The following is a 20458-nucleotide window of genomic DNA, read 5'->3' as shown; positions in this document are numbered from 1 at the left end:
TTTTTAGAATTTTTAAACAAGTAATTTTTTTTCATTTCACTTCACCAATTTGGATTATTTTGTGTATGTCCATTACATGAAATCCAAATAAAAATCAATTTAAATTACAGGTTGTAATGCAACAAAATAAGGAAAATTCAACGGGGATGAATACTTTTGCAAGGCACTGTACACAGGGCAGTAGCCTCCAAGGTGAATCGTAGAGCGACCAGGTGGTAGCCGTCTAGTGACAGTGACTAAAGTTCAGGGCAGGGTACTGGGCGGGGGCCGGCTAGTGGTGACTTTTTAACAGTCTGATGGCCTTGATATAGAAGCAGTTTTTCAGTGTCTTTGTCTAAGCTTTGATGCACCTGTACTGACCACGCCTTCTGGTTGGTAGTGGGGTGAACAGGCCATGGCTTGGGAGGCTGAGATCCTTGATGATCTTCTTGGCCTTCCTGTGACACCGGGTGTTGTAGATGTCCTGAAAGGCAGGCAGTGTGCCCATGCACCACTTCGCCAGGGCCCTCACCTCCTCCCTGTAGGCTGTCTCATAATCTACCGCTGTTGTGACGTCTGCAAACTTCATTAATGAGTTGCAGATCTCAGTGGCCACGCAGTCATGGGTGAACAGGGAGCACAGGAGGGGGCTAAGTACACACACCTGTGTTGAGGATCAGTGTAGTAGCGGTGTTGTTGCCTACCTTCACCACCTGGGGGGCGCCCGCCAGGAAGTCCAGGACCCAGATGCGCAGGGCGGGGTTCAGACCCAGGGCCCCGAGCTTAATGATGAGCTTGGAGGGTACTATGGTGTTGAAGGCGGAGCTGTAGTCAATGAACAGGATTCTTACATAGGTGTTGAACAACATCCCCTAAATACTTCCTGGTGAACTCAGTCACGTGTCAGTGTATACATCACTGTTATTCTCAGAGGCAACCCGGAACATATCCCAGTCCTCATGATCAAACAATCTTGAAGCATGGATTCGGATAGGTCAGACCAGTGTTGAACTGTTACCACAGGTACTTCCTGTTTGAGTGTCTGCCTATGGGAAGGGGAGGAGCAGGATGGATGCATGATCTGATTTGCCAAAAGGAAGGCAGGGGAGGGCTTTGTAGCCATCCTGGGAAAGGAAAGGAGCAATGGCAGAGAGTTGTTGAAGCACGAGTGGCGCTGGCGATGTTTTGATAAAACTTTGGTAGCGTTTTCCTCAGATTTGCTTTATTGAAGTCCCCAGCTACAATAAATGCAGCCTCAGGATATGCGGTTTCCAACACAAAGTCCAGTGTAGTTCCTTGAGTGCCGTCATGTTATCGGCTTGAGGGGGAATATACAAGGCTGTGACGATGCCCGAAAATAATTATCTCGGGAGGTAATGCGGTCGGCATTTGATTGTGAGGTATTCTAGGTTGGGTAAACAAAAGGACTTGAGTTCCCTTGCATTACCACAATCATGAGTAGTTTATCATGAAATATACACTTTCTTTTTCCCGGAGTGGTTTTTATTCCTGTCTGCGCGGTGTACTGAGAACCCAGCTGGCTGTATGGATGGGGACACCATATATACTTTTCAAGATGGTGCAGATAAACATTGTCACCCTATTCATGGCTCCTAAACAACTTTACAATATTTTTATATTCTTTGGTGTTATTTCTCACCTTATTAGCGCAGAACGTTCTTTGCATTATTTCAGACAACCGGAAATAACTTTGGGATATTAGAGCGGCTATTACTCACCAGCATTTCCACTTTCCTGAATTGGATCCTTTGTTCGTACCCCCAAGGCAATTCCACTTGTCTATGGACAAGATAAGAGACAGCAATCCATGCTTTGGTTTTGTTTACCTGGCCACTGTCGTCAATCCAAAACTAATGGAACTCAATATGCCTGATATTAGCATTTTTGGCGTTTCATGTCCAGCACATTACCATGGAGGGTATTGTCTGAAGGGTATGAAAGACAAGCAAAAGGATGATTCACAAATCAACCACCTGTTCATACTGTGTGCCCTTCAACCACTAATTGATTGATTTCCCATAATGATTTCTCTTTGTGGGAAAATGTCTATTTATGGAAAGGCAACAGGATAATTGATCTCGTCTTATGTTCTCTCTCTCTCTCTCTCTCTCTCTCTGCCTTCCAAGGCACCACCATCCCTCAGTTGCTCAACAGCACATCCAACAACCTGTACCTGAGTTTCAGTTCAGACATCAGTGTGTCTGCTGCTGGCTTCCATCTGGAGTACACAGGTGATCTGTCATTAGATTTCTTTATAATGTGTGTGTGTGCGTGTGTGCGTGTGTGTGTGTGCGTGTGCGTGTGTTTGTCTGCAACATTGTGACAACAACTGACGTGTTTAAATTCTCTTTCCCATTCTCCACAGCCATAGGTCTGGAGTCCTGTCCAGAGCCACAGACCCCCAACTATGGCATCAGGGTTGGAGAGCGCTTCATGGTTGGAGACGTGGTGCTGTTCCAGTGTGAACAAGGCTACTCTCTGCAGGTAAGAGATCATTCTCTCTGCAGGTAAGAGATCATGCTCTCTGCAGGTAAGAGATCATGCTCTCTGCAGGTAAGAGATCATTCTCTCTGCAGGTAAGAGATCATTCTCTCTGCAGGTAAGAGATCATTCTCTTTGCAGGTAAGAGATATTTTTGTTGCAGGTAAGAGATCATTCTCTCTGCATGTAAGAGATCATTCTCTCTGCATGTAAGATATCATTCTCTTTGCAGGTAAGAGATCATACTCTCTGCATCATTCTCTCTGCAGGTAAGATATCATACTCGCTGCAGGTAAGAGATCATTCTCTCTGCAGGTAAGAGATCATTCTCTCTGCAGGTAAGATATCATACTCTACATCATTCTCTCTGCAGGTAAGATATCATTATCTCTGCATCATACACTCTGTATGTAATAGATCATTCTCTCTGCATCATTCTCTCTGCAGGTAAGAGATCATTCTCTCTGCATGTAAGAGATCATTCTCTCTGCATCATACTCTCTGTAGGTAAGATATCATTCTCTCTGCATCATACTCTCTGCAGGTAAGAGATCCTTCTCTCTGCATCATTCTCTCTTCAGGTAAGAGATCTTTCTGTCTGCAGGTAGGAGATCATTCTCTCTGCAGGTAAGATATAATTGTCTCTGCAGATATGAGATCATTCTCTCTGCAGGTATGAGATCATTCTCTCTGCATCATTCTCTCTGCAGGTAAGAAATCATTATCTATGCAGGTAAGAGTACATACTCTCTGCAGGTAAGAGATCATACTCTCTGCAGGTAAGAGATCATTCTCTCTGCAGGTAAGAGATCATTTTCTCTGCAGGTAAGAGATCATGCTCTCTACAGGTAAGAGATCATGCTCTCTGCAGGTAAGAGATCATTCTCTCTGCAGGTAAGAGATCATTATCTCTGCAGGTAAGAGATCATTCTCTCTGCAGGTATGAGATCATTCTCTCTGCAGGTAAGATATCTTTCTCTCTGCAGGTAAGAGATCATTCTCTCTGCAGGTAAGAGGTCATTATCTCTGCAGGTAAGAGATCATTCTCTCTACAGGTAAGAGATCATTCTCTCTGCAGGTAAGAGATCATTCTCTCTGCAGGTAAGATATCATTCTCTCTGCAGGTAAGAGATCATACTCTCTGCAGGTAAGAGATCATTCTCTCTGCAGGTAAGAGATCATTCTCTCTGCAGGTAAGAGATCATTCTCTCTGCAGGTAAGAGATCATTCTCTCTACAGGTAAGAGATCATTCTCTCTGCAGGTAAGAGATCATTTTCTCTGCAGGTAAGATATCATTCTCTCTGTAGGTAAGCTATCTTTCTCTCTGCAGGTTAAGAGATCATTCTATCTGCAGGTAAGAGATCATTCTCTCTGCAGGTAAGAGATCTTTCTCTCTGCAGGTAAGAGATCTTTCTCTCTGCAGGTAAGATATAATTCTCTTTGCAGGTAAGAGATCATTCTCTCTGCAGGAAAGAGATCATTCTCTCCATCTTTAACTTCATTAATTAAAACCCATTCTCATGAATGGATAACACTAGAGATCCCTTCAGTCTCCACATATTTGGGAAAGTCTCCGTTGTTGTTGTTGTTGCCTCTAGTGTGGAACAATCTGCAGAGTTCCCTGCAGTTACATGTGCTGGTGCCACTCAGGCAGTTTCCATGATTGATTAAGGACCTTTATGTAGTTGAATGTGGTTGCTTTTATTAAATGTTTATTTTGTTATTGTGTGCTGAATTCTATTGTTTTATTAACATATATGTGTGTGTTTTTTGAAGCCGATTGTATTGTAATGTATACAGGGCTCTTGTAAAGTAGATGATTATCTCGATGTGACTCCCTGTTTAGATAAAGGTTATATGAAATAAATAAATGCATCTCTATATCAAGTTTGTTTACCGCCATACCTCTATCTATCTATGTCTCTATATTTTATACACACCTCTATCTATCTATATCTCTATATTATATCCATACCTCTATCTATATCTCTATATTTTATCCATCCTCTATCTATATCTCTATATTTTATCCATATCTCTATCTATATATATCGCTGTATTTTTCTCCAAATCTCTATCTATATCTATATTTTTCTCCATATCTATATCTATCTCTGTTCATTTGATCTGGTATCTCTGTCTGTTCATCTTAGTAGCCATTTTAAATGTTGTTCAGTGTTCTAATGTTCCAAAGCATCGATTAGTAGGGAATATGCAACATAAAAACATACTGCTTGTTAATTAATACCTATTTGTCTTCACCAGGGTAATGCCCATATAACCTGTATGCCAGGACCAGTGCGGAGATGGAACTACCCAGTCCCACTCTGTCTTGGTATGTTGATAACGTTGCTGTGACATCACTATGTGTAAACCTCTCATAGAGAATTGCAGTGAGTTCAGTTACTCTGTAATGTGAATGTGTGACTGTCATAGAGGCTCGATACCCAGCATAAAAAGTACAACTTCAACATTTTCAGAGTTGGCTGTCTCGGGGACAACTGTTTCATCTCAGGTCAGCTGTATATCCTGAACAACCAAAGTTGATATTTGACAGTCCACCTGCTTACAGACATTTTTTTATGAAAAATGTCCCCAAATGAACTGCCAGGGCCCACATCTAAAAAATATTGAAAAAAAGTATTTAAGAAAACTTTTACATATATACAGTTGAAGTCGGAAGTTTACATACACTTAGGTTGGAATCTTTAAAACTTGTTTTTCAACCACTCCACAAATTTCTTGTTAAACAAACTATAGTTCACAAAATAGATGGCATCATCAGTCAGGAAGTTAAAGCTTGGTCGCAAATGGATCCTAACTAACCTAAGACAGGGAATTTTTACTAGGATTAAATGTCCGGAATTTTAATTTTTTTGGGGGGGTTAAGGTGTATGTAAACTTCCGAAGTCGGAAGTTTACGTACATTTTGGTTGGAGTTGTGAAACTAATTTTTCAACCACTCCACAAATTTCTTGTTAATAACTATAGTTTTGGTAAGTCAGTTAGGACATCTACTTTGTGCATGACACAAGTAATTTTTACAACAATTGTTTACAGACAGATTATTTCACTTGTAATTCACAATTCCAGTGGGTCAGAAGTTTACATACACTAAGTTGACTGTGCCTTTAAACAGATTGGAAAATTCCTGAAAATTATGTCATGGCTTTAGAAGCTTCTGATAGGTATATTGACATCATTTGAGTCCATTGGAGGTGTACCTGTGGATGTATTTCAAGGCCTACCTTCAAACTCAGTGCCTCTTTGCTTGACATCATGGGAAAATCAAAAGAAAAAAAAAAAGAAAAAAATTGTAGACCTCCACAAAAATTGTAGACCTCCACAAGTCTGGTTCATCCTTGGGAGCAATTTCCAAATGCCTGAAGGTACCACGTTCATCTGTACAAACAATAGTATGCAAGTATAAACACCATGGGACCATGCAGCCGTCTTACCGCTCAGGAATGAGATGCATTCTGTCTCCTAGAAATGGACGTACTTTGGTGCGAAAAGTGCAAGTAAATCCCAGAAGAACAGCAAAGGACCTTGTGTAGATGCTGGAGGAAACAGGTACAAAAGTATCTGTATCCGCAGTGAAACGATTCCTATATCAACATAACCTGAAAGGACGCTCAGCAAGGAAGAAGCCACTGCTCCAAAACCGGCATAAAAAAGACAGACTACGGTTTGCAACATTTGGAGAAATGTCCTCTGGTCTGACGAAACAAAAATAGAACTGTTTAGCCATAATGACCATCGTTATGTTTGGAGGAAAAAGGGGGGAAGCTTGCAAGCCAAAGAACACCATCCCAACCGTGAAGCATGGGGGTGGCAGCATCATGTTGTGGGGGTGCTTTGCTGCAGGAGGGACTGGTGCATTTCACAAAATAGATGGCATCATGAGGAAGGAAAAGTATGTGGATATATTGAAGAAACATCTCAAGACATCAGTCAGGAAGTTAAAGCTTGGTCGCAAATGGGTCTTCCAAATGGACAATGACTCCAAGCATACTTCCATACTTCTGGCAAAATGGCTTAAGGACAACAAAGTCAAGGTATTGGAGTGGCCATCACAAAGCCCTGACCTCAATCCTATAGAAAATTTGTGGGCAGAACTGAAAAAGCATGTGCGAGCAAGGAGCCCTACAACCTAACTGAGTTACACCAGCTCTGTCAGAAGGAATGTGCCACAATTCACCCAACTTATTGTGGGAAGCTTGTGGAAGGCTACCCAAAACGTTTGAGCCAAGTTAAACAATTTTAAGGCAATGCTACCAAATACTAATTGAGTGTATGTAAACTTCTGACCCACTTGGGATGTGATGAAAGAAATAAAAGCTGAAATAAATCATTTCTCTACTATTATTCTGACATTTCACATTCTTAAAATAAAGTGGTGATCCTAACTGACCTTAGACAGGGAATTCTTAAGAGGATTTAATGTCAGGAATTGTGAAAATGTTTATTTGGATACGATGTATGTAAACTTCCGACTACAACTGTATATATATATATATATTCTGTCCATGTACATTAACTCACTGAGACAGATGATGGATCTAATAGATTTGTTCATAAACAGTAACATTTTAATCAAAATAATGAGCCTGATGATGCCAGGGGGGTGCCTTGGGCCTTGGTCTGCATAAGAGACACACACATTCCTTGTTAGTCTCTTGCCTGTCTTTACCCTTTAAGAACCTATTTCACTTTCCTAATATTGAGACTGTTTTCTGATGTGCCAGAAGTTTACCCCCCTAACCTCCCACTTTGCCTCCCCCACTGCCACAGATGTTGGAAGGCTTGAAGGTTCCTCTTGGGACCCTGGGCCTCAGTGTTAGGAACTCTAAAGTTCAACCGTAGACTGATCGAGGCCACATTGTTTATCTCTTGCTTTCACATTTGTTCTGTCCGCTCAACCCTTTATTTACAATCAGCCAGACTCTTTATTCGCAGTCAGCTCAACTTTTATTTTCTTCACAGTTAGCCCAACTCTTTATTCAGAGTCGACTCAACTCTTTATTTACAGTCGGCTCAACTCTTCACTTACAGTCGACTCAACTCTTTATTTACAGTCGACTCAACTCTTTATTTACAGTCGACTCAACTCTTTATTTACAGTCGACTCAACTCTTTACTTACAGTCGACTCAACTCTTTACTTACAGTCGACTCAACTCTTTACTTACAGTCGACTCAACTCTTTACTTACAGTCGACTCAACTCTTTACTTACAGTCGACTCAACTCTTTATTTACAGTCGGCTCAACTCTTTACTTACAGTCGGATATAACCTTTCAGGTTGGATGGGTTTAAACAGTTTTTGACGTTGTTTAATCTTGCCCGTAATCTTTTAATCTTAATTTTATTCTCACTTCTAACATAATTACCTTTTTTTCGGACACACAAAAGGCTATTATTTTCACTTAAAGGGGAAATATGCAGATATCGCGCCACCATTTCCTGGTTGCTAAAATTCTATTTGTGCTCCTAATTTAAGTTTATGTGGCACAACAAGCAAACCCTAGAATAAAGAATTGCTGTACAATATAAACCGCTGTTTGATGCTGGTGTACAAAACCGAAATTAAAAGACGCAAAAACTAAGCTGAAGAAAGGGAAGCGTAGAAATAGTGCAAATAGAACAAATCTACCACTTCTTAGACTTGCGTTCAATGGGACTGACAGATCTATAACTATGTGAATTTGGTCAGGTCACCCAAAACGTTACGTATTGCAGCTTTAACAAGAGCTCTGTTACCATTTCTTTAGGCTACTCTTTATCCAGGATCAAAACTGAGGATACCGATACCTCTCCTTCTGACTCAATGATAGGGAGCCTATTTAACACAAGTGACACAACGAGACATGGGGTAGATAGAGTATTCATACATTTTAATCATAGGTGTGTCTGTCACATTCAGAAGAGGCTGCTCTTTCCTGGCAATCTGTATCATAGATGTATTTTTAAACATATTGCAGTTTAAGACTTACTTCACACTGGCTGACCTGCTGAGAGAGAAGGAGGCTATGCTAGTACACTCTTAGAAAAATGGGGGTTCAAAGGGGTTCTACGACTGTCCCCATAGGAGAACCCTTTTTTGTTCCAGGTAGAACTCTTTTGGGTTCTATGTAGAACATTCTGTGGAAAGGGTTCTACATGCCACTCAAAAGGGTTCTACCTGGAACCAAAAAGGGTTCTTCAAAGGGTTCTCCTGTGGGGACAGCCAAAGAACCCATTTGAAACTCGTTTAGGTTCTAGATCGAAAAAAAGGTACTAAGTGTATCTGTACAGGAGTGAGTTGATCTGAACCACTGATCCTACAATACACAGTTGGAAAGGAAGGGATGTCAATACTAATCTAGCACAGCTGGTGGCGGCGATACCCATTCATACTGTCTAGGGGTGTAAATCAAGACAAACCTTTCTGCTTTTATAAGGCTGCAGCTATAGATACACATAATAACATGTTTGTCTCTGATGGACTAATACAGTAGTTATTTTATTATACTCTACTCTAGTCTAAAAAATGTAATTCTATTTGTATGTTATTTTATGATTCATTCTTTAACCTGTGTGAGTGGGATTGTCTCCACAGCCCAGTGTGGTGTGTCCATGACTGATGTCAGCGGTGTCATTCTGAGCCCTGGATTCCCTGGAAACTACCCCAGTGGATTAGACTGCACCTGGACTGTCATACTACCCATCGGCTTCGGTACGGGAACACACTGACAGTCATTGTGGCTAAGCACACACACGCACACACACACACTGTCAAACTACCTATTGGCTTTTGTACATCACCTGGCTGCCGCCGTGGACAAGCCACAGTCGCACATCGTCGTATGAGGAAGTGTATGTCTTGTTTCAAACACAGCTCGTGGGGAAGTGGCCCTAGATATAGCAGTGAAGTGTCAGACTCATGTATGTTAGGAGCTGTAGAGGGAATTATGCTTGATTTATAGGCATAAAGAGCAGAGACATGGAAACAGGGAACACCAACAGTGATGTAAATGCTTAACCAGTCTTCCAGTCAACTGAGAACAGCATCATGGTTTACAAGCAGTAGGCTAAATACATAGAATACACTCTTAGAAAAAAGGATTCCAAAAGGATTCTTTGCTGTCCCCATAGGTCCAGAACCCTTTTTGGTTCCTTCTGTGGAAAGGGTTCTACATGGAACTCAAAAGGGTTCTACCTGGAACCAAAAAGGGTTCTTCAAAGGGTTCTCCTGTGGGGACAGCTGAAGAACCCTTTGACGCTAGTGCACTAGGGTCCAAATGTAGGGGTAATGATGTTTGATTTTTAGGTCTACATAGCACAGGCATGGAAACACATGACTGTAAGTCACTTTAGATAAAAACGTCTGCTAACTGGCATATATCATTATTATTATTATTATTATTAACCTCATTACCGGTGTATCATTCTCCTTTACGGTAGCTTGAATATAATATGACATCTAGTTGCTCCTCTCCTTTGCAACTCTTCTAATGTACCAATGAGCATCTGCTCTCAGTCAACTAACCTGTAATCTCTTGTGATGTTTGTTGTGGTAGAGGTACAGTGTTCTACTTCAGTTGGTTCTGGGATTAACCCACCTTCTGAAGTAATGGGTAGATGAGAAAGATCATGGTCTATTCTTTATAACAGAAACTCATGGAATAACCAGTGTGTTTTTAATCTACCTGTTGTTGTTTTTCAGGAATCCACCTGCAGTTCCTCAACTTCTCCACGGAGGCCATCCATGACTACCTGGAGATTCGGAGTGGAACTCTGGAGACGGGCACGGTGATTGACAGGTTCAGTGGACCACATGTCCCCAAGTCCCTGTTCAGCACCACCCACCAGACCAGCCTCTTCTTCCACAGCGACTACTCCCAGAACAAGCCGGGTTTCCAGATGACTTACCAGGGTGAGGATAGAGTTCGTTTTTTTTTTAAACATTTTTTTTATTGATTTTTTATTGAACAGATAGATAGATAGAAAGAGGATGACACTGGGAAAGATAGAGGTTGTGTCATAGGACCGCAGGCCGGATTGGAACCTATGCCGACAGTGTAGACTACAGAGTTAGTCAGTAAAATGTGTGGGAGAGGAGAACTCAGAAAGGACTTGTGATTTCACTCAACTCAATTAAATGTAATTTTATTTGTCATAATGTTAGTCTGGGTAATCTCTTTCAGCATCCTAGATATGATGTCTACATAAAACAGTTTTATATATTAATTTTCATGTTTGTGTGATTTTCTTATGTATTTTCAGTCAATATATATTTAAATGATCGGTTACTTCCTGATTTTCAGCCTATCAGCTACAGAGTTGTCCCGACCCTCGTCCTTTTCGTAATGGCATCGTGATCGGCAGTGACTTCAGTGTGGGCCTCACTGTGTCCTTCGAGTGTCTGCCTGGCTACTCCCTAATCGGAGATGCCTCTCTCACCTGTCTGCATGGAATCAGCCGCAACTGGAACCACCCGGTCCCACGCTGTGAAGGTAACTATGGACAGAGGAATAGATATGATCTGTATGGTAGCGTATTGATGTTGCACCTAGAGGGCAGCAGTGGGCGTTTCATGGACCTTAACATCCTCTCCTACTACTCCAATGGCATCCACTGCTATCACTATTAGACTGCTGAAGTATTATAACATATTACTAAGACGTGGCCATTATCATGACTTTTACTGCTGTGCCTTGTTGCTCATTCAGTGCAGAAAGACCTCTAACCTGACCGTCTTCCCTCTCCTCTGTGTTTGTGGTAACGTCACCTAGCCCTCTCCTCTGTGTGGTGGTAACATCACCTAGCCCTCTCCTCTGTGTTTATGGTAACATCACCTAGCCCTCTCCTCTGTGTTTGTGGTAACGTCACCTAGCCCTCTCCTCTGTGTTTGTGGTAACATCACCTAGCCCTCTCCTCTGTGTTTATGGTAACGTCACCTAGCCCTCTCCTCTGTGTTTGTGGTAACATCACCTAGCCCTCTCCTCTGTGTTTGTGGTAACGTCACCTAGCCCTCTCCTCTGTGTGGTGGTAACATCACCTAGCCCTCTCCTCTGTGTGGTGGTAAAGTCACCTAGCCCTCTCCTCTGTGTTTGTGGTAACGTCACCTAGCCCTCTCCTCTGTGTTTGTGGTAACATCACCTAGCCCTCTCCTCTGTGTTTGTGGTAACATCACCTAACCCTCTCCTCTGTGTTTGTGGTAACGTCACCTAGCCCTCTCCTCTGTGTTTGTGGTAACATCACCTAGCCCTCTCCTCTGTGTTTGTGGTAACGTCACCTAGCCCTCTCCTCTGTGTTTGTGGTAACGTCACCTAGCCCTCTCCTCTGTGTGGTGGTAACGTCACCTAGCCCTCTCCTCTGTGTTTGTGGTAACGTCACCTAGCCCTCTCCTCTGTGTGGTGGTAACATCACCTAGCCCTCTCCTCTGTGTGGTGGTAACATCACCTAGCCCTCTCCTCTGTGTTTGTGGTAACATCACCTAACCCTCTCCTCTGTGTTTGTGGTAACATCACCTAGCCCTCTCCTCTGTGTTTGTGGTAACGTCACCTAGCCCTCTCCTCTGTGTTTGTGGTAACATCACCTAGCCCTCTCCTCTGTGTTTGTGGTAACGTCACCTAGCCCTCTCCTCTGTGTTTGTGGTAACGTCACCTAGCCCTCTCCTCTGTGTTTGTGGTAACGTCACCTAGCCCTCTCCTCTGTGTTTGTGGTAACATCACCTAGCCCTCTCCTCTGTGTTTGTGGTAACGTCACCTAGCCCTCTCCTCTGTGTTTGTGGTAACATCACCTAGCCCTCTCCTCTGTGTTTGTGGTAATGTCATCTAGCCCTCTCCTCTGTGTTTGTGGTAACATCACCTAGCCCTCTCCTCTGTGTTTGTGGTAACATCACCTAGCCCTCTCCTCTGTGTTTGTGGTAACGTCACCTAGCCCTCTCCTCTGTGTTTGTGGTAACATCACCTAGCCCTCTCCTCTGTGTTTGTGGTAACGTCACCTAGCCCTCTCCTCTGTGTTTGTGGTAACGTCACCTAGCCCTCTCCTCTGTGTTTGTGGTAACATCACCTAGCCCTCTCCTCTGTGTTTGTGGTAACATCACCTAGCCCTCTCCTCTGTGTTTGTGGTAACATCACCTAGCCCTCTCCTCTGTGTTTGTGGTAACATCACCTAGCCCTCTCCTCTGTGTGGTGGTAACATCACCTAGCCCTCTCCTCTGTGTGGTGGTAACATCACCTAGCCCTCTCCTCTGTGTTGTGGTAACATCACCTAGCCCTCTCCTCTGTGTTTGTGGTAACGTCACCTAGCCCTCTCCTCTGTGTTTGTGGTAACGTCACCTAGCCCTCTCCTCTGTGTTTGTGGTAACGTCACCTAGCCCTCTCCTCTGTGTTTGTGGTAACGTCACCTAGCCCTCTCCTCTGTGTTTGTGGTAACATCACCTAGCCCTCTCCTCTGTGTGGTGGTAACATCACCTAGCCCTCTCCTCTGTGTTTGTGGTAACATCACCTAGCCCTCTCCTCTGTGTTTGTGGTAACATCACCTAGCCCTCTCCTCTGTGTGGTGGTAACATCACCTAGCCCTCTCCTCTGTGTTTGTGGTAACATCACCTAGCCCTCTCCTCTGTGTTTGTGGTAACGTCACCTAGCCCTCTCCTCTGTGTTTGTGGTAACGTCACCTAGCCCTCTCCTCTGTGTTTGTGGTAACGTCACCTAGCCCTCTCCTCTGTGTTTGTGGTAACGTCACCTAGCCCTCTCCTCTGTGTTTGTGGTAACGTCACCTAGCCCTCTCCTCTGTGTTTGTGGTAACGTCACCTAGCCCTCTCCTCTGTGTTTGTGGTAACATCACCTAGCCCTCTCCTCTGTGTGGTGGTAACATCACCTAGCCCTCTCCTCTGTGTTTGTGGTAACATCACCTAACCTGACCACATCTCTGTAGCTCTGTGTGATGGTAACATCACCTAACCTGACCACATCTCTGTAGCTCTGTGTGATGGTAACATCACCTAACCTGACCACATCTCCTCTGTAGCTCTGTGTGGTGGTAACATCACCTAACCTGACCACATCTCTGTAGCTCTGTGTGATGGTAACATCACCTAACCTGACCACATCTCTGTAGCTCTGTGTGATGGTAACATCACCTAACCTGACCACATCTCTGTAGCTCTGTGTGATGGTAACATCACCTAACCTGACCACATCTCTGTAGCTCTGTGTGGTGGTAACATCACCTAACCTGACCACATCTCCTCTGTAGCTCTGTGTGGTGGTAACATCACCTAACCTGACCACATCTCTGTAGCTCTGTGTGATGGTAACATCACCTAACCTGACCACATCTCTGTAGCTCTGTGTGGTGGTAACATCACCTAACCTGACCACATCTCCTCTGTAGCTCTGTGTGGTGGTAACATCACCTAACCTGACCACATCTCCTCTGTAGATCTGTGTTGTGGTAACATCACCTAACCTGACCACATCTCTTCTGTAGCTCTGTGTGGTGGTAACATCACCTAACCCTCTCCTTTGTGTGGTGGTAACATCACCTAACCTGACCACATCTCTTCTGTAGCTCTGTGTGGTGGTAACATCACCTCCATGAATGGGACCATCTACTCCCCCGGCCACCCCGAGGAGTACCCCAACTTCCAGGACTGTGTGTGGAGTGTGAGGGTTCCCCCTGGCAACGGGATCTACATCAACTTCACCGTGCTCAGCACAGAACCCATCTATGACTACATCACGGTGTGGTAAGATCCTATTGTCCTCTTAATGAACAGCTATAGAGTTACACTATAATATATATACACATCACCTTCACCATGGTCAGTACAGAACCCATCTGTGACTACATCACGGTGTGGTAAGATCCTATTGTCCTCTTAATGAACAGCTATAGAGTTACACTATAATATATATACACATCACCTTCACCATGGTCAGTACAGAACCCATCTGTGACTACATCACGGTGTGGTAAGGATCCTACAGTGCATTCGGAAAGTATTCAGACCCCTTGACTATTCAGACAGCCTTATTCTAAAATTGACGAAGCGAAAACAGGTTTTTAGACATTATTTGCACATTTATTCAATATAATAAACAGAAATACCTTATTTCCATAAGTATGCTCTACATACATCTCTCTAAACCGCTCAATAGTGCTTTAATACAGTAACTAACAAAAATCTTGCTATTTATCCCTTTTACACAGTTAGATATGTATTTCTCTACTAGCAGGAATGGTGCAATATTAATCCCTCACCAACTGAATTCCTGCCTTTTACCCCATATGGTGACGGATTTTCAGTTTTCTTACAGCCCTCTGAGTGGGCAAAATTAGAGTGCCACAACACGGAACTGCAGCCACCCAACAGGATACAAATTATGTTAATTGATGCAGGAGAACTGGGGGAGTTTGACCAATCAAGTTCGAGCGAAGATTTTTTTTTCATATCCATTTCCAAATCCGGTGTCAACAGCAGCCGGATGGAGAAAAGGGTTCATGAAGAGCTTACTCACACTTCCTCTGTTCACCTATAGTAGTTCCTCTGTTCACCTATAGTAGTTCCTCTGTTCACCTATAGTAGTTCCTCTGTTCACCTATAGTAGTTCCTCTGTTCACCTATAGTAGTTCCTCTGTTCACCTATAGTAGTTCCTCTGTTCACCTATAGTAGCTCCTCTGTTCACCTATAGTAGCTCCTCTGTTCACCTATAGTAGTTCCTCTGTTCACCAAAGTAGCTCCTCTGTTCACCTATAGTAGTTCCTCTGATCACCTATAGTAGCTCCTCTGTTCACCTATAGTAGTTCCTCTGTTCACCTATAGTAGTTCCTCTGATCACCTATAGTAGCTCCTCTGATCACCTATAGTAGCTCCTCTGTTCACCTATAGTAGTTCCTCTGTTCACCTATAGTAGTTCCTCTGTTCACCTATAGTAGTTCCTCTGTTCACCTATAGTAGCTCGTCTGTTCACCTATAGTAGCTCCTCTGTTCACCTATAGTAGTTCCTCTGTTCACCTATAGTAGTTCCTCTGATCACCTATAGTAGCTCCTCTGTTCACCTATAGTAGTTCCTCTGTTCACCTATAGTAGCTCCTCTGTTCACCTATAGTAGCTCCTCTGTTCACCTATAGAAGCTCCTCTGTTCACCTATAGTAGCTCCTCTGTTCACCTATAGTAGCTCCTCTGTTCACCTATAGTAGTTCCTCTGATCACCTATAGTAGTTCCTCTGTTCACCTATAGTAGCTCCTCTGTTCACCTATAGTAGTTCCTCTGTTCACCTATAGTAGTTCCTCTGTTCACCTATAGTAGTTCCTCTGTTCACCTATAGTAGTTCCTCTGTTCACCTATAGTAGCTCCTCTGTTCACCTATAGTAGTTCCTCTGTTCACCTATAGTAGTTCCTCTGTTCACCTATAGTAGTTCCTCTGTTCACCTATAGTAGTTCCTCTGTTCACCTATAGTAGTTCCTCTGTTCACCTATAGTAGTTCCTCTGTTCACCTATAGTAGTTCCTCTGTTCACCTATAGTAGGTCCTCTGTTGACCTATAGTAGCTCGTCTGTTCACCTATAGTAGCTCCTCTGTTCACCTATAGTAGCTCCTCTGTTCACCTATAGTAGTTCCTCTGTTCACCTATAGTAGTTCCTCTGTTCACCTATAGTAGTTCCTCTGTTCACCTATAGTAGTTCCTCTGTTCACCTATAGTAGCTCGTCTGTTCACCTATAGTAGCTCCTCTGTTCACCTATAGTAGTTCCTCTGTTCACCTATAGTAGCTCCTCTGTTCACCTATAGTAGTTCCTCTGTTCACCTATAGTAGCTCCTCTGTTCACCTATAGTAGCTCCTCTGTTCACCTATAGTAGCTCCTCTGTTCACCTATAGTAGCTCCTCTGTTCAACTATAGTAGCTCCTCTGTTCACCTATAGTAGCTCCTCTGTTCACCTATAGTAGCTCCTCTGTTCACCTATAGTAGTTCCTCTGATCACCTATAGTAGTTCCTCTGTTCACCTATAGTAGCTCCTCTGTTCACCTATAGTAGTTCCTCTGTTCACCTATAGTAGTTCCTCTGTTCACCTATAGTAGTTCCTCTGTTCACCTATAGTAGTTCCTCTGTTGACCTATAGTAGTTTCTCTGTTCACCTATAGTAGTTCCTCTGTTCACCTATAGTAGTTCCTCTGTTCACCTATAGTAGTTCCTCTGTTCACCTATAGTAGCTCCTCTGTTCACCTATAGTAGCTCCTCTGTTCACCTATAGTAGCTCCTCTGTTCACCTATAGTAGCTCCTCTGTTCACCTATAGTAGTTCCTCTGTTCACCTATAGTAGTTCCTCTGATCACCTATAGTAGCTCCTCTGTTCACCTATAGTAGTTCCTCTGATCACCTATAGTAGTTCCTCTGATCACCTATAGTAGTTCCTCTGTTCACCTATAGTAGTTCCTCTGTTCACCTATAGTAGTTCCTCTGATCACCTATAGTAGCTCCTCTGTTCACCTATAGTAGTTCCTCTGTTCACCTATAGTAGTTCCTCTGTTCACCTATAGTAGCTCCTCTGTTCACCTATAGTAGCTCCTCTGTTCACCTATAGTAGTTCCTCTATTCACCTATAGTAGGTCCTCTGTTCACCTATAGTAGTTCCTCTGTTCACCTATAGTAGCTCCTCTGTTCACCTATAGTAGTTCCTCTGTTCACCTATAGTAGTTCCTCTGTTCACCTATAGTAGTTCCTCTGATCACCTATAGTAGCTCCTCTGTTCACCTATAGTAGTTCCTCTGTTCACCTATAGTAGCTCCTCTGTTCACCTATAGTAGCTCCTCTGTTCAACTATAGTAGCTCCTCTGTTCACCTATAGTAGTTCCTCTATTCACCTATAGTAGGTCCTCTGTTCACCTATAGTAGTTCCTCTGTTCACCTATAGTAGCTCGTCTGTTCACCTATAGTAGCTCCTCTGTTCACCTATAGTAGCTCCTCTGTTCACCTATAGTAGTTCCTCTGTTCACCTATAGTAGTTCCTCTGTTCACCTATAGTAGCTCCTCTGTTCACCTATAGTAGCTCCTCTGTTCACCTATAGTAGTTCCTCTGTTCACCTATAGTAGTTCCTCTGATCACCTATAGTAGCTCCTCTGTTCACCTATAGTAGTTCCTCTGTTCACCTATAGTAGCTCCTCTGTTCACCTATAGTAGCTCCTCTGTTCAACTATAGTAGCTCCTCTGTTCAACTATAGTAGCTCCTCTGTTCACCTATAGTAGCTCCTCTGTTCACCTATAGTAGTTCCTCTGATCACCTATAGTAGTTCCTCTGTTCACCTATAGTAGCTCCTCTGTTCACCTATAGTAGTTCCTCTGTTCACCTATAGTAGTTCCTCTGTTCACCTATAGTAGCTCCTCTGTTCACCTATAGTAGTTCCTCTGTTCACCTATAGTAGTTCCTCTGTTCACCTATAGTAGCTCCTCTGTTCACCTATAGTAGTTCCTCTGTTCACCTATAGTAGTTCCTCTGTTCACCTATAGTAGTTCCTCTGTTCACCTATAGTAGTTCCTCTGTTCACCTATAGTAGTTCCTCTGTTCACCTATAGTAGTTCCTCTGTTGACCTATAGTAGTTTCTCTGTTCACCTATAGTAGCTCGTCTGTTCACCTATAGTAGCTCCTCTGTTCACCTATAGTAGTTCCTCTGTTCACCTATAGTAGCTCCTCTGTTCACCTATAGTAGCTCCTCTGTTCAACTATAGTAGCTCCTCTGTTCACCTATAGTAGCTCCTCTGTTCACCTATAGTAGCTCCTCTGTTCACCTATAGTAGTTCCTCTGATCACCTATAGTAGTTCCTCTGTTCACCTATAGTAGCTCCTCTGTTCACCTATAGTAGTTCCTCTGTTCACCTATAGTAGTTCCTCTGTTCACCTATAGTAGTTCCTCTGTTGACCTATAGTAGTTTCTCTGTTCACCTATAGTAGCTTGTCTGTTCACCTATAGTAGTTCCTCTGTTCACCTATAGTAGTTCCTCTGTTCACCTATAGTAGCTCCTCTGTTCACCTATAGTAGCTCCTCTGTTCACCTATAGTAGCTCCTCTGTTCACCTATAGTAGCTCCTCTGTTCACCTATAGTAGTTCCTCTGTTCACCTATAGTAGTTCCTCTGATCACCTATAGTAGCTCCTCTGTTCACCTATAGTAGTTCCTCTGTTCACCTATAGTAGCTCCTCTGTTCAACTATAGTAGCTCCTCTGTTCACCTATAGTAGCTCCTCTGTTCACCTATAGTAGCTCCTCTGTTCACCTATAGTAGCTCCTCTGATCACCTATAGTAGTTCCTCTGTTCACCTATAGTAGTTCCTCTGTTCACCTATAGTAGTTCCTCTGTTCACCTATAGTAGTTCCTCTGATCACCTATAGTAGCTCCTCTGTTCACCTATAGTAGTTCCTCTGTTCACCTATAGTAGTTCCTCTGTTCACCTATAGTAGCTCCTCTGTTCACCTATAGTAGCTCCTCTGTTCACCTATAGTAGTTCCTCTATTCACCTATAGTAGGTCCTCTATTCACCTATAGTAGTTCCTCTGTTCACCTATAGTAGTTCCTCTGTTCACCTATAGTAGTTCCTCTGTTCACCTATAGTAGTTCCTCTGTTCACCTATAGTAGTTCCTCTGTTCACCTATAGTAGTTCCTCTGATCACCTATAGTAGTTCCTCTGTTCACCTATAGTAGCTCCTCTGTTCACCTATAGTAGTTCCTCTGTTCACCTATAGTAGCTCCTCTGTTCAACTATAGTAGCTCCTCTGTTCAACTATAGTAGCTCCTCTGTTCACCTATAGTAGTTCCTCTGTTCACCTATAGTAGTTCCTCTGTTGACCTATAGTAGTTTCTCTGTTCACCTATAGTAGTTCCTCTGTTCACCTATAGTAGTTCCTCTGTTCACCTATAGTAGTTCCTCTGTTCACCTATAGTAGTTCCTCTGTTGACCTATAGTAGTTTCTCTGTTCACCTATAGTAGCTCGTCTGTTCACCTATAGTAGCTCCTCTGTTCACCTATAGTAGCTCCTCTGTTCACCTATAGTAGTTCCTCTGTTCACCTATAGTAGTTCCTCTGTTCACCTATAGTAGCTCCTCTGTTCACCTATAGTAGCTCCTCTGTTCACCTATAGTAGCTCCTCTGTTCACCTATAGTAGTTCCTCTGTTCACCTATAGTAGTTCCTCTGTTCACCTATAGTAGTTCCTCTGATCACCTATAGTAGCTCCTCTGTTCACCTATAGTAGTTCCTCTGTTCACCTATAGTAGCTCCTCTGTTCACCTATAGTAGCTCCTCTGTTCAACTATAGTAGCTCCTCTGTTCAACTATAGTAGCTCCTCTGTTCACCTATAGTAGCTCCTCTGTTCACCTATAGTAGTTCCTCTGATCACCTATAGTAGTTCCTCTGTTCACCTATAGTAGCTCCTCTGTTCACCTATAGTAGTTCCTCTGTTCACCTATAGTAGTTCCTCTGTTCACCTATAGTAGCTCCTCTGTTCACCTATAGTAGTTCCTCTGTTCACCTATAGTAGTTCCTCTGTTCACCTATAGTAGTTCCTCTGTTCACCTATAGTAGTTCCTCTGTTCACCTATAGTAGGTCCTCTGTTCACCTATAGTAGGTCCTCTGTTCACCTATAGTAGGTCCTCTGTTCACCTATAGTAGCTCCTCTGTTCACCTATAGTAGTTCCTCTGTTCACCTATAGTAGTTCCTCTGTTCACCTATAGTAGCTCCTCTGTTCACCTATAGTAGTTCCTCTGTTCACCTATAGTAGTTCCTCTGTTCACCTATAGTAGTTCCTCTGTTCACCTATAGTAGTTCCTCTGTTCACCTATAGTAGTTCCTCTGTTCACCTATAGTAGTTCCTCTGTTGACCTATAGTAGTTTCTCTGTTCACCTATAGTAGCTCGTCTGTTCACCTATAGTAGCTCCTCTGTTCACCTATAGTAGTTCCTCTGTTCACCTATAGTAGTTCCTCTG

At 43.0% G+C, this 20458-nt stretch overlaps 1 protein-coding gene across 5 annotated transcripts in view; it reads left to right on the top strand.

The window, feature by feature from the left end:
* LOC129820230 (CUB and sushi domain-containing protein 3-like) overlaps positions 1-20458 on the top strand; it is an 805004-nt gene that overhangs the window by 614473 nt on the left and 170073 nt on the right. For all 5 annotated transcript variants that reach the window (XM_055877256.1, XM_055877257.1, XM_055877255.1 and 2 more), the window contains 7 exons: positions 2127-2231; positions 2366-2484; positions 4748-4817; positions 9083-9199; positions 10190-10399; positions 10791-10979; positions 14044-14221. In XM_055877256.1, the coding sequence (XP_055733231.1) occupies positions 2127-2231; positions 2366-2484; positions 4748-4817; positions 9083-9199; positions 10190-10399; positions 10791-10979; positions 14044-14221 (988 nt within the window). The remainder of the gene's footprint in view (positions 1-2126; positions 2232-2365; positions 2485-4747; positions 4818-9082; positions 9200-10189; positions 10400-10790; positions 10980-14043; positions 14222-20458) is intronic.

The sequence above is a fragment of the Salvelinus fontinalis genome, chromosome 22 (assembly GCF_029448725.1).
Source record: "Salvelinus fontinalis isolate EN_2023a chromosome 22, ASM2944872v1, whole genome shotgun sequence".
Lineage (NCBI taxonomy): Eukaryota > Metazoa > Chordata > Actinopteri > Salmoniformes > Salmonidae > Salvelinus > Salvelinus fontinalis.
The sequence above is the reverse complement of the archived record's forward strand: the minus strand, read 5'-3'. Positions and strand labels throughout refer to the sequence as shown.